Source organism: Calliphora vicina, chromosome 4, assembly GCF_958450345.1.
Source record: "Calliphora vicina chromosome 4, idCalVici1.1, whole genome shotgun sequence".
Lineage (NCBI taxonomy): Eukaryota > Metazoa > Arthropoda > Insecta > Diptera > Calliphoridae > Calliphora > Calliphora vicina.
The window spans coordinates 116,885,582-116,899,979 of NC_088783.1; the positions used below are offsets into that span (position 1 = coordinate 116,885,582).

Genomic DNA, 14,398 nt, shown 5'->3' on the forward strand with positions numbered 1-14,398 from the left:
TTAAAAAATCGTGAATGATTATTCGAATAAAGTTATTCGGATGAAATTATATTTGATTATTCGAATAAAATTATTCGAATAGACGGAAATTATTCCATTAAAATTAAATAATTCTATACATAATTTGAATAAAATTATTTTTTTTCCGAATAAAATTATGAGATTATTCGAATAAAATTATGCGATTATTCGAATAAAATTTAAATATTTGAATAGTAAATAAAAGCAAAATTTTGGGTAACAATCGAATAATAATTTTTGTAATTAATTAAAAAACCATGAATTATTATCCGAATAAAATTATTCGGATGAATTTATAATCGATTAGAGCGAAATTATTCAGTTACAATTAAATTATTCGATAATTTGAATAATATTTTTTTCCCGAATAAAATTATACGATTATTCGAATAAAATAAAATTTTTCAAATATGTAGTCGAAAATATTTGAAAAATAAATAAAATGACAATATTTTTTGGAATTAATTAAAAAATCATGAATGATTATCCGAATAAAGTTATTCGGATGAAATTATATTAGATTATTCGAATAAAATTATTTGATTAATCGGATTTAATTAAATAAAATTATTTTTATTTCGAAAAAAATTATACAATTATTCGAATAAAATTATTTAAATATTCGAATAAAATTATTCAATTATTCGAATAAAACTACTAAATTTATAATTGAATTATTAAAGATTAATCGAAAAATTCGAATAATTTTGGAAATATTTGAATATTCTAAAAAACGTATGCAATTATTCGAATAAAATTATTCAAAAAACCGAATAATTTTGATATTTTTTTTTTATAATCGAATCATTTTCATAGCACTGATGGCGTAACTATCAACAAAATATTAAAATAATTTTAAATTTTAACGAATAATAGATTTATTTACTAAAAAAGTATTCGAATAATATGAAATAAATCGAAAAATTTTACAAACCTATTAAAAAAATTTTATAATTTTCGAAATTATTCGAAAACATTTTGAAATTTTTCGAATAACCGATTAATTTTTAAATTATTCGAATAATAAAATATTATTCGATTTACGTTATCGACTAAGCGAATAATTTTCAAAACAAATAATTTCCCAAATTAACGAATAATCGATTTATTTTTAAAAAAATTATTCGAATAATATTAAATAAATCGAATAATTTTTCAAACCAATTACATTTTTTTTTATAATTTTCGAAATTATTCGAATAAATTTTGAAATTTTTCGAATAGGCGAATAATTTTTAAATTATTCGAATAATAAAATAATATTCAATTTACATTTTCATTTAGCGAATAAAATTTTTAAATTATTCGATTAATTTTTTAATTATTCGACTAACCGAATAATTTCCAAAACAAATAATTTCCTAAATTAACGAATAATCCATATATTTATTAAAAAAGTTAAAATAAATTTATAATTTTCGAAATTATTCGAACACAATTTGAAATTATTCGAATAATTTAAAAATAAAAAAAAAATAATATGTATTCGATTTATATTTTAACATATTCAAAAAATAGCCCATAATTTTGAAATTATTCTAAAACTTTTAAATTATTCGACTAACCGAATAATTTTCAACACAAATAATTTCCTAAATTAACGATTTTTTTTTTTAATTTCCAATTTTTCTGTCATATTCTAAAACAAATTTCTTTATTTTCCAGCCCTTCAAAGTTTAACCCATACCGATTCCTCAGATTCCCTACGTAAACACCATCACAAATCCATAGATAATTTGTGTTTTGCACGCAAAAAATTACATCGCCGCGCCTTTGTACATGAAATCTATAGGCCACGTTCATTTACCGATCCCGGTGAGGAGAAACCCCAAAGACCCTTAACAATACCCATCTTACGTATACCGGAAGATGAGACAACAACAACAACGTCAAGTCAAGAATGTAATGATAGTGATACAACACCCTCTACACCCACCGATCACATACCAACACCATCCTTAGCAGGCGAACGTAAGCGCAGTATTGGCAGTGGTGTCTTGGGCTCATTACTTAAGCAAACAATAAAAGTAACAACTGCTTCGATGGGTCTAAGGGCAGCCAGTATGGAGAGGTAAGTGTGAGGGGTTTGGGGGGCCATATGACACATTATATATAGAGCTAGTGTAATGCGTGTCATGCGTTATTTTTATTTATTTACTTTTGTGTGGCATATGTCACACAATAACTTAATGACTTTTAGTTTATTTGCTTGTATTTATTGAATTAGCATAAGAGACTTGTCAACAAAAGACAATTAAAATGTCAATTTGCTGTAAATGTTACTTTTTTAACATTTATTTACATAAAATAGATATTTTTAAAAGCTAAAGTTTAATAAAAATTAATTATTTGTTAGAAATATAAATATGGTAACCTTGAAAATAGATTAACGGTAACTCCAGCAAGACATTTCTATTTCTTGCTTTATCTTGATTTAACTACAACATTTACAACAACGTCGTCTATGCCAAATTTATCAATACATACAGTGTTGGAAAAAATAATAGGGACGACCCTTACTTTCGCAAACAGGTGCAAACAGTTTCTTTATATTAAGTGTTGTTTTTTGGGTTTCGCTATGTAACTGTTCCTAAAATAACGGAATTTCATTATTTGTTTACTTTTTCTCTTTTGCGCTTTTATTTTATATTTATTTGCAAAAAAAATCAGTGAAGTTGTAATTTCAATTGGAAAAAATAATAGGGACGCACTACAAAAAATTACCATTAGTCAATAAAAAATAATATTTTTAACATAAACATATTAAAAATCCGTAAAGCAAAGTTTATGTGATTAATTTAACCATATTGGTGTCGTGTTTATGATTTATGTCTCGGTAAATAAATTTGAAAATGGGTCGTGGTGTTCATTGTACTGAAACTGAAAAAAATGTTATTCTTAAATTGAATTCGGACGGGTTATCAATTAGAAAAATTGCACAGATAATGAAGTGTTCCAAAACTAAAGTATTCAATGCCATTCATTCCAAAAAAAGTCAGGAAACTAGAGGTAGAAAACGTAAAACGTCAGCGCGTTTTGACCAACGTTTAGTTCGACTTTCCAAAATTAACCCCTTTATGTCATCAAGTAGCCTTCAAAATGATTTGTGTGCTTCAGTGACAAGTCGAACAATAAGAAATAGGCTGCAGGAAGTCGGATTAATGGGACGCAGTCCGAGAAAAGTACCACTGTTGAGCAAGAAAAGCATACAAAAAAGGTTGGAATTTGCCAGGCGACACCTGTGCCGTAAAAACTGGAACAACGTGCTATGGTCAGTCGAAACAAAAGTCAATTTATTTGGATCTGACGGAAAATCATTTGTACGTCGTCCTGCAAATGCTGAATTTGATCCTAAATATACCAAAAAAACCGTCAAACACGGTGGTGGTTCTATAATGCTATGGGGATGTTTTTCGGGCTCTGGTGTTGGTCCAATAGTTTGGATTCAGGGAAAAATTAATTCTGCTGACTATATAGACATTCTCCAGAATAAAATGCTTCCATTTGCTGAGGATGAAATGCCACTAAAATGGGAATTCATGCAGGATAATGATCCCAAGCATTCCGCTAGAAGCGTCAAAACGTGGTTTCAGCAGAATGAGGTGCCTGTAATGGAGTGGCCGTCTCAATCACCGGACTTAAAGCCCATTGAGCATCTCTAGGGAGTCCTCAAAAATAAAATTGGTAGCTTTAAATCAAAAAATAAACAAGAGTTGTGGGAAAAAATTCAAGAAACCTGGTACTCAATTCCGCCCGATGTATGTGCGAATCTTGTGGGATCTATGAATCGCCGTTGTCAGGAGGTTATAAAAATGAAAGGATCTTCAACCAAGTATCGAAAAAGTATTTGGAAATGATGGTAATGTTAACAAAAAATAAATATTTTATACGAAACATTAAGTGTCCCTATTATTTTTTCCAGGCCTTTTTTTAAAAAAAAATATTTTTTGGCAGAACTAGTTCCTTATTTTTGCTTATTTGTGCTTAATAAGTTAAAATATTTGAAGTTATTTAATTTTATGTATATACTTTTTAATATTTATGGAATAGTAAATAAAAAAGTAAGAATATATTGAAAAATTAGAGTGTCCCTATTATTTTTTCCAACACTGTATTTAATTAATTGCATGTAAAGAACCATTAATCAGGCTATTGTTATAACAAAATCAAATAAGTAAATAACTATAAATAATACAACTCTACGTGTTGTTATTACGTAAGGAAAAACTTTAATTTTAGCAAACGCAATAAAAAAATTCACACAAATTGCAAAGTCATGCAAAATTACAAACAACGTATAGAAAGACAACAACATCATAATAATCATACGCCACCAATAAATACACACACACCCACCCACGCATGCAAATGATAAACATTCAAAAAAAACATGAGATTGTTTTGCTCCCTACAAAACTCTCTCTCAGACTTGCGCTCTTTATATTCATACAAATCAACAGCAACAATAACAATACAATCACCCCCCAATGGAAGAAACTAAATAACGGTAAATACGTAGAAAACACATGATTTCTGTATACGTGAAGGAAGAAGAAGAAGGCAAAAGAAAATAAACAAAAAGTCCTCTAAACATTTTCCAACCAAACAAGAAAATGAGACCGGTAGTTGTTGTTAAACAATTATTGAAGGTTTGTTTAAGTATGTGTGTTTGTTGTATTAAGGAGAGTAGGAAAATTTAATGAGTTGTAGCCAAAGAGAGTACAATTAGACAATGAGGCATAATAGGAATAATAAAAATCACCTAAAGTTGGAAAAAACGCTTAATTTATAGGGAAATATGAAATTTTAAAGGATAATATGAATATTTGTAAGGATTATAGGGAATTGTAAGGGATAATTTGAATCTAAAATTGCAGTTGAAATATTTTAAAGAATAATCATATAGTTTTGTTAAAAAAAAATATAATTGTTGGAAAAAAATATTTTTATGAAGATTTTTATACTTCTTTAACTTTTCAAAAAATCAAAGCAACTCTGAAGCGGCTTTTTAAATCAGATATTTGAAAAAATGTATGCGATTATTCGAATAAAATTATTTGTTTATTCGAATAAAATTATTTGATTATTCGAATAAAATTATTTAATTATTTGAATAAAATTATTTGATTGAACGAATAAAATTATTCGGATTAAATTACCATATTAATAAATGAATTATTAAAGATTATTCGAATAATTCTAAAATTTAATTGAATATTTTGAAAAAATTCGAATAATTTTGAAAAAATCTGAATAATTTGGGAATTATTCGAATAAAATTATTTGATTATTCGACTAAAATTTTTCGAATAAAGTTATTCGGATAAAATTGCCAAATTAATTATTGAATTATTAAAGATTATTCCAATAATTCTGAAATTTAATTGAATACATTTGGATAAATTCGAATAATTTTGAAAAAATCTGAATAATTTGGGAATTATTCGAATAAAATTATTTGATTATTCAAATAATATTATTTGATTATTCAAATAAAATTATTTGATTATTCGAATAAAATTATTCGGATGAAATTGCCTAATTAATTATTGAATTATTAAAGATTATTCGAATAATTCTGAAATTTAATTGAATAAATTTGGAAAAATTCGAATAATTTTGAAAAAATCTGAATAATTTTGAAAAAATCTGAATAATTTGGGAATTATTCGCATAAAATTATTTGATTATTCGAATAAAATTATTTGATTATTCGAATAAAATTATTTGATTATACGAATAAAATTATTCGGATAAAATTGCCAAATTAATTATTGAATTATTAAAGATTATTCGAATAATTCTGAAATTTAATTGAATATTTTGAAAAAAAATCGAATAATTTTGAAAAAATCTGAATAATTTGGTAATTATTCGAATAAAATTATTTGATTATTCGACTAAAATTATTCGACTAAAGTTATTCGGATAAAATTGTCAAATTAATTATTGAATTATTAAAGATTTTTCGAATAATTCTGAAATTTAATTGAATAAATTTTGATAAATTCGAATGATTTTGAAAAAAATTCGAATAATTTTGAAAAAATCTGAATAATTTGGAAATATTCGAAAAAAAACTTATCCGATTTTTCTTTAATTTATCAAATCGGACAATGTTAAAACATGTGAAAGCGGCTCTGAAGTTTGAAAATCCTTGGAATTGAATTGGAATATAGGGGCTGTCTAATAGATGCTTTCAATTATTTTAGGACTTACAGTTAATATTTCTTAGTTTAAAACGTTAGCTTAAGTTAAACTCTCTAAATCAGCTTAGATTTGAATATTTATTCAACATTAATAGCATTTCTCACACTGATATAGTGATTTTTACAAATTTTTTAGAGATCAGTTAACATTTTAGAAGTAATATAAGCTTTAAAAAACTTGTTTCCCTAAGAAACTCAAATTTTTTGAAAAATTTTCAAAGAAAAATTAAAATTTTTTTGCGAATCCTTTTTTCGTCTTAAATAAGAATGCTATTTTACAAATTACATTTTTTAAACCCATAAACAGCTGTAATATCAAATATTTTGTAACATAATAGAACTTTTGTTAAACAAAATCATATCATATTGTAAGCAAAAACATGAATGACAATACAGGAAATTTTAGCCAACAAAACCGAAAAGTTTCAATATGAAAAAGGATAATAAAGAAAAATGTAATATAAATTTTACTTTATTTTTCCCTTCCAAAGGGAAAGGACCTGGGTCCGTGCCTGACTTGGATTTTTTTTATAAAATTGGTTGTACTAGATTTTTTTTACAATATTTCATACTTTTTTAATAGTGAAATTCTTTTAATTTAAAAAACGGTGTTAAATTCCGTGAATTATAATTTTTTCTTAATTTTTTATTTTCATTTATCATTTTGAAAAGTTTTTTTAACATTTAATTAATTTTTCTTTCTTTTAGAGAGACTTACATTTGTTTTTAAACTGTTTTTATTTTAAATTTCATTAAAAATTAAGTTTATAAACTTTTTAGTTATTTAGGCGTTTAATTTTGTTATTAGGGAGGCATCACTGTTGTTTACAGCTACCAGCTCTTCTTCTTTATTACAGTTATTTTGTTTTTCTCGCTCTTTATGCAAAGTGGGGTGTTTTCATTTGCATGTATGGTTGTTGTTGTTGCTGTTGCTGTTATTAAGCCAGTGTTGTTTGTAGGCTGTTTGTTATTACTATTTCTAGTACTTACTTATTTGACATTTCACTCAAAGAGTTCAACATAACATTGCTGTTGTTGTAATTGTCTACATGACCAAATTCTCCTTTTTCGCTATATTATTGTTGTTGTTTTCGTGTATACCATAATTTTTACCGTTATTCTGCTCATATTTGTATATTTGTTTTTGTGCTTAAACATCCCATATGTTTGTATGTATGTTGAATAGCTTGAAGAATTTTTCTACACTGGTGCAGCAGCAGTGTCATAATCAGTTGCGTTAAAATTACAGTGTAATAAACACATTTAGCAGGTGGTGCCCTGTTTATTAAAAGAAAAAGTTTTAAAATATCCAATTAAAAGAATTAAAATTTATAAAATAAATAAAACCTGGTCTTCCTTTTTTTGCATGGTTACATTTTAAGTGTCTATCTAGTGTTTTTTGCTCAATTTAATATTTATAAAGGAAATTTTAAATAAAGAAAAAAAGTTTTTCTGCTAACAACTCCATTTTTTTTTGGTGCAAAATAAAGAAGTATAACAAAAATTATGTAACAAAAGGAAGTTGAGAAAAAAAAAAGTTTTTTACAAAAATTCTAAAAAATAAATTGAATTGTTTATTAAACAATTTCGATTGTTATTATTAAAAGGTAAGTCAGCTTTTTCAACATTTATGTGTTTAGTATGTGTATCTTGGAAAATTTTAAGGGTTGCTAGCAAATGTCTACGGTACTTTTTTTTGGAATGACAGTTTGTATGTGACACTTTAACTGTCATTTGTATTTGCAAGATTATTTAAGCTTTTTAGCAAAAGTATGTTTATGTGTGTGTATTTGAAAAAGACATTTAACAATTGTTGCAAATAAATGCCAAGAATTTGTAAAAACATTAATTGGATTAGCATACATTTAAGTGGCATCAAAAAAAGGTAGCAATGTATTTTAAAAATATAAATAAATGTCTTAAAACAACTGTGTTTTTGAGCTAGATTTTTAATTTGCACTAAATATCCCTAAAGCTGTGAGTGACCCATTTAAATAATGCAAGGTTGACCCGGTTTAAATTTGAAAAAAAACAGCAGTATGGAAAATTAATTTTTAAAATAACAAATAGGTATAAGAAAATTCTTTAGTAAGTTTTTGTTCTTACTAAACCAATTTAATTAATATTTAAAAAAATATCGTTTAGCTAATTTAGTTCAAGAAAACAAGTTTCGTTAAGTTTTTTATATAAACAAAAATTCAAATTTGTAATGAATTTGTTTCGATATTTATCTGAGATAAAAGAATATACCAAAATTTTATTAAAATTGTTTTTCGTTTAGTAAAAAAAAGTTTCGTTAAGTTTTTTAAATTAACACAAACTAAATTGTTTGGTGAATTTGTATCAACATTTAAGTAAGTTAAAAGAATATACCAAAATTTTGCTAAAATTTATTTTCGTTTAGTAAAAAAAACTTTCGTTAAGTTTTGTAAATTAACAAAACTTAAAATTGTTTGTACATTTAAATCCATATTTAACTAAGTTAAAAGAATATACCAAAATTTTGCCAAAATTGTTTTTCGTTTAGCAAAAAAAAGTTTCGTTAAGTTTTGTAAATTCACAAAAATTATTTGTTTGTCCTAATTTGAATCCACTTTTATCTTAAATAAACGAATATACAAAAATTTTCTTTAAATTATTTATGGTTTGGAAAATAAAGTTTCGTTAAGTTTTTAAATCAATAAAAATTATACTTTTGTTGTGGATTTGTATCCATATTTATTTAAGTTAAAAGAATATAACAAAATTTTGCTAAAATTTATTTTCGTTTAGTAAAAAAAAGTTTCGTTAAGTTTTGTAAATTCACAAAAATTATTTGTTTGTCCTAATTTGAATCCACTTTTATCTTAAATAAACGAATATACAAAAATTTTCTTTAAATTATTTATGGTTTGGAAAATAAAGTTTCGTTAAGTTTTTTAAATCAATAAAAATTATACTTTTGTTGTGGATATGTATCCATATTTATTTAAGTTAAAAGAATATAACAAAATTTTGCTAAAACTGATTTTCGTTTAGTAAAAAAAGTTTCGTTAAGTTTTTTTAAATCCGAAAAAATTAAAATTCTTGGTGGATTTGAATTTACTTTTATGTAAGTTAAAGGAATTTATAAAAATTGTCTTTGAATTATTTTTCGTTTAGAAAATAAAGTTTCGTTAAGTTTTTTAAATTATTAAAAAATTTATTTTTTCCGGGATTTGAAATCATAATTACCTAAATTAAATGAATATATGAAAATTTATGTGAAATTGTTTTTCGTTTAGAAAATAAAGTTTCGTTAAGTTTTTTTAAATTATTAAAAAAATAATTTTTTCCGGGATTTGATATCATAATTACCTAAATTAAATGAATACAATGAAAATTTAGGTGAAATTATTTTTCGTTTAGAAAATAAAGTTTCGTTAAGTTTTTTAAATTATTAAAAAAAAAATTTTTGCCGGGATTTGAAATCATATTTGTCGTAAATAAGCGAATATAAAAAAATTTGGTTAAAATTGCTTTTTGTTTAGAAAATAAAGTTTCGTTAAGTTTTTTAAATTATTAAAAAATTTATTTTTCCCGGGATTTAAAATCATAATTACCTAAATTAAATGAATATATGAAAATTTAGGTGAAATTATTTTTCGTTTAGAAAATAAAGTTTCGTTAAGTTTTTTAAATTATTAAAAAAAATATTTTTTCCGGGATTTGAAATCATTATTACCTAAATTAAATGAATATATGAAAATTTTGTTAGAATTGCTTTTCGTTTAGAAAATAAAGTTTCGTTAAGTTTTTTAAATTATGAAAAATTTTAGTTATTTCCAAATTTGAAATCATATTTGTCGTAAATAAGCGAATATAAAAAAATTTTGTTGAAATTGCTTTTTGTTTAGAAAATAAAGTTTCGTTAAGTTTTTTAAATTATTAAAAAAATTATTTTTTCCAGGATTTGAAATCATAATTACCTAAATTAAATGAATATATGAAAATTTAGGTGAAATTGTTTTTCGTTTAGAAAATAAAGTTTCGTTAAGTTTTTTAAATTTACTGAAATTTATTATTTTTCCGCATTTTGCATTTAAAATTATTTATTTTAATGGTTAATAACAAAATTATTTTTGAAATATTTTTCCTTTAGAAAATAAAGTTTCGTTAAGTTTTTTAAATTATTAAAAAATTTATTTTTTCCGGGATTTGAAATCATAATTACCTAAATTAAATGATTATATGAAAATTTTGTTAGAATTGCTTTTCGTTTAGAAAATAAAGTTTCGTTAAGTTTTTTAAATTATTAAAAAAATAACTTTTTCCGGGATTTGAAATCATAATTACCTAAATTAAATGAATACAATGAAAATTTAGGTGAAATTATTTTTCGTTAAGTTTTTTAAATTATTAAAAAAAAAATTTTGCCGGGATTTGAAATCATAATTACCTAAATTAAATGAATATATGAAAATTTTGCTTAAATTGCTTTTTGTTAAGAAAATAAAGTTTCGTTAAGTTTTTAAAATTTAACCAAATTTTTAATTTTTCTGGATTTTTATTAAAAATGATTTATTTTAAAGGAATATGTTTAAATTTTGTGTTAATTTTTTTTTAGTTTAGAAAATAAAGTTTCGTTAAGTTTTTTAAATTCTACAAAATTAATTATTTTTTTTAGATTTGTTTCAAAAATTATTTATTTAAGAGGAATATGTTTAAATTTTGTGTTATTTTTTTTTAGTTTAGAAAATAAAGTTTCGTTAAGTTTTTAAATTTAACAAAAATTTTAAGTTTTTTTCTGGATTGTTTTTAATATATAACTTTAATTAATTTCCGTTTTAAAATGAATGATTCGTTAAGTTTATTTAAATTGCATAAAAAGTCTATCTTCCGTTCTCACGCATTTTCCATTTCCATTGCTGCATAAATTGTTGTTATTTTGTTTTTCCTCTTTTTTTTACATTACACAAATTCGCACGAGTATTAATCACCCTCCAAAAAAAAACATTTAGTGAAAATTAGAAATATTTTCCGTACTACTTTAGTACCTCATTGGTTTTATGACAACACAAAGTTAATTTTAGCAGACAATTTTCATTTTGGAATGAAAATGTGACAACAAACAATGTCTGTCTACTCAAACTTGGTATTTTGTGGTGTTAAAATGTTGTTATTTTTTCTTAATTTTTCACAACATTTTAGCAACATTAGTCATCGTATTTATTAGGAAAAAAAAGGAAATTTGTGTGGGCTACACAGACAATTTAGTGATAATGTGGTGAAAATTATATTAAAACGTAATAAATTTTTAATTTTGAAAAATAATTTATTTATGGAAGGACCTATAAGCTTTAAATTTATTCTTATTTGTGTCACATACCTATAAAAATTTCCAAGAAATTCTAATTATCACTGGGACTATTAAACAATTTTGCTCACTTTTCTACGACTACAAAAACACACAAACAACAAACACAACCTCTCCCTACCATTTAAACCAATTGAGACATCAAGTCTTTTTTTGTTGTTGTTATAAACAGCTCTTTATAAATTAATAATGCCTACTTGCACCTTTAATAGCTTTTTTTTATGATTAACAACAGCAATTGTTTAATCACTTTTAATTAATCTAAATATAATTAAAATGCACATCAAACAGTGTTAAAAAATGCATTCATGTAGAACTTTAACTAACCGACAAGGGCGTTTGCTAACAGAAATTAATAATTTTTGTTCATATTCATTCAGTAGCCACCATATTGGTTTTCCTCTCTCTCTGTGTGCCTCTCTTTGTTTACATATGTTGCAGAGGAGTGAAACTGTTTGTCTTATCAAAGAAGAAGACATGAGTGTGTGTGTATGTTTGTGTAAGGGATGTAAACAAAAGCATCCATATTGCTTGTTGTTGTGTTTGTTGTTATCCTGCTTTTGTTTATGTTTTTTCTATGAATGCCAATGTCAGTTGTAGAGCAAAAAGGGGGGAGAGGTTTTTTTTATTATAACAGTTAATAAATAGTGATGTTCTTTTCAATTTGAATGCACTTGATTAAGTGATGTTGTTGTTGTATGATAAAAATCGAGTACTTAAAGGATAAATTTTTGTAATTTAAAGAATAAAAGTAAATTAAAAAGGATTTATGGAAAAAATTGATAGAAAATTAAATATTTTATTAAGAAATAAAACAAAAATAAGACTTGCCAAGAAAAAATATTTAAAAATTAATGAAATAAAGTAATTTTTTAAATATTATTTCAATTTTAATTTATTGTATAAATTATAATATTTGCTTTAAATTTTTTCCAGACTAGCGCCATTTCGACCATTAAATGAAGATGATAAACACCGAATTTCAAGGTGAGTTTTGTTATTTTTAAAATATTTTGTTTTTTTTTTCAACTCCTCATTTAATGAACTTTATGCCCCCTTTTTTAAACAAAGTTCATTCATCTAAAACTTTAATTACTGCTTGAAACTAAAAAACTTTTTTTTATATAAAATGGCCAAATGTAAAAAAAAACTTTAGTTTTAAGTTTTAATGTCGTGACATTGACCATAATTCATGTGCCATATCTAAATGATATTTATTACAGTTTTTTTTGTTTGTTACAAAAAAAAACTTTAAAAAGGTCAGACAGAAAACAGGGAAGTAAAAAGAAAAATAAAATTTTTTTAAAGAAATTTTACATTTTTTTGTTTAAAATTTTAAATTTTTTTAAAGCTTATAAAGAAAACTTAATTTTTCTTTCCTGTAGCCTTGGAAAATTACAATCCCCGCATAAAGGGAGTCAAAGTTTTTACTAAAGAATTTAAAATTCTAAGATTTGAAGTTTTTAGGGGTTATAAAAGAAAAATTATGAATTCCCATTGAAATTTTAAAAATTCCCAAAAAGGAGATTTTTTAAAACGAAATTGGGAATTTAATTTTCTTAACATAAAACCAGATTTTATTAAGATAAATAAATTTAACAAGGAAAAATTATAAATTCATTACTTAATTAATATAAAAAATTAAATTACCAAGGAAAATTCCACTGGGGACCCGGGATTTTTTGCCTCAAATTTAAATTTTTTGATTGTAATAAAGAAATATTATGATTTTTGTTAATTTCTGCTCAGAAAATTAAATTCCCAAAAACTTTTTGAAAATCCCCACTAAAAGGGATTTTTAATTTGAACTTGGGAATTTAAATTTATATAAAAAATTTAAAGATTTTAGGTTATTAGTGCTAAAAACTGAAAAAATTTAAATTCCTAAATAATTTTCAAAAATCCCCAAAAAGGAGATTTTTTAAAACGAAATTGGGAATTTAATTTTCTGGTGAAAAAGCTAGTTTTCATTAAGATAAATAAATTTAACAATGAAAAATCATAAATTTATTACTTTTTAAAGCTAAAATAATTGAAACCCCAAAAAAATTTTGAAAATCCCTTCCCGGGAACACAAATTTTTTTCATAAAATTTTACATATTTTTGTGCCAATAATTAAAGAAATTTGTTGTATGCTTAAAAATAAAAAAAAAAATTGAATTCCCAAATAAATTTTGAAAATCCCCAACTGGGGAAATTTTTCCATACAATTTGGGATTTAAAATTTCTTAAGGAAATTATTAATTTTAAAAGTTTTTAATATAAAATTAAAAAAAAATTGAATTCCTAAATAATTTTCAGAAATCCCCAAAAAGGAGATTTTTTAAAACGAAATTGGGAATTTAATTTTCTGGGGAAAAAGCTTGTTTTCATTAAGATAAATAAATTTAACAAGGAAAATTCATAAATTTATTACTTATTTTAGCTAAAAAAAAAATTCCCAAAAAAAAACTGGGGACATTAATTTTTCCCCTATTTTTTTTTTTCTAATTTTAGTTTTTGTTTAAATATTTTTAAAATTTTTCATGTTTTTTTGCTAAAAAAAATCATGTGATTTGTTTAAAAATAACCCGTTGAAAGGCATTAGATTTATTTTTAAATTAAATAAATCTCACAACTCTTATCTTTTAAGTTTAATATACGACCTTTTTATTTTATTAAATAAAATCTTTAATTAAATATAAAAAAAAAGAAGCAAAACAAGCAAAATTAATTAGCCAAACAAAAAACATTGATAACACTTTCTTTGTAAACTGTTTACTACAAAATAAAGAGAAAATCTCTTGCCCCTTAAAACTTCCTCTCTTAATATTTATTATCTTTGGCAAGAAA

General features: G+C 23.7%; 2 protein-coding genes across 2 annotated transcripts in view; one reads left to right on the plus strand and one right to left on the minus strand.

The window, feature by feature from the left end:
• LOC135957502 (uncharacterized) overlaps positions 1 to 14,398 on the plus strand; it is an 88,445-nt gene that overhangs the window by 1,909 nt on the left and 72,138 nt on the right. The window contains exons 2-3 of the mRNA XM_065508260.1: positions 1,687 to 2,092; positions 12,502 to 12,552. Of these exons, the coding sequence (XP_065364332.1) occupies positions 1,687 to 2,092; positions 12,502 to 12,552 (457 nt within the window). The remainder of the gene's footprint in view (positions 1 to 1,686; positions 2,093 to 12,501; positions 12,553 to 14,398) is intronic.
• Positions 7,371 to 14,398, minus strand: part of vap (RAS p21 protein activator vap) — a 118,697-nt gene continuing 111,669 nt past the window's right edge. Inside the window, exon 8 of the mRNA XM_065508263.1 lies at positions 7,371 to 7,508. Coding sequence (XP_065364335.1) covers positions 7,474 to 7,508 — 35 coding nt within the window. The 3' untranslated portion in view covers positions 7,371 to 7,473. The remainder of the gene's footprint in view (positions 7,509 to 14,398) is intronic.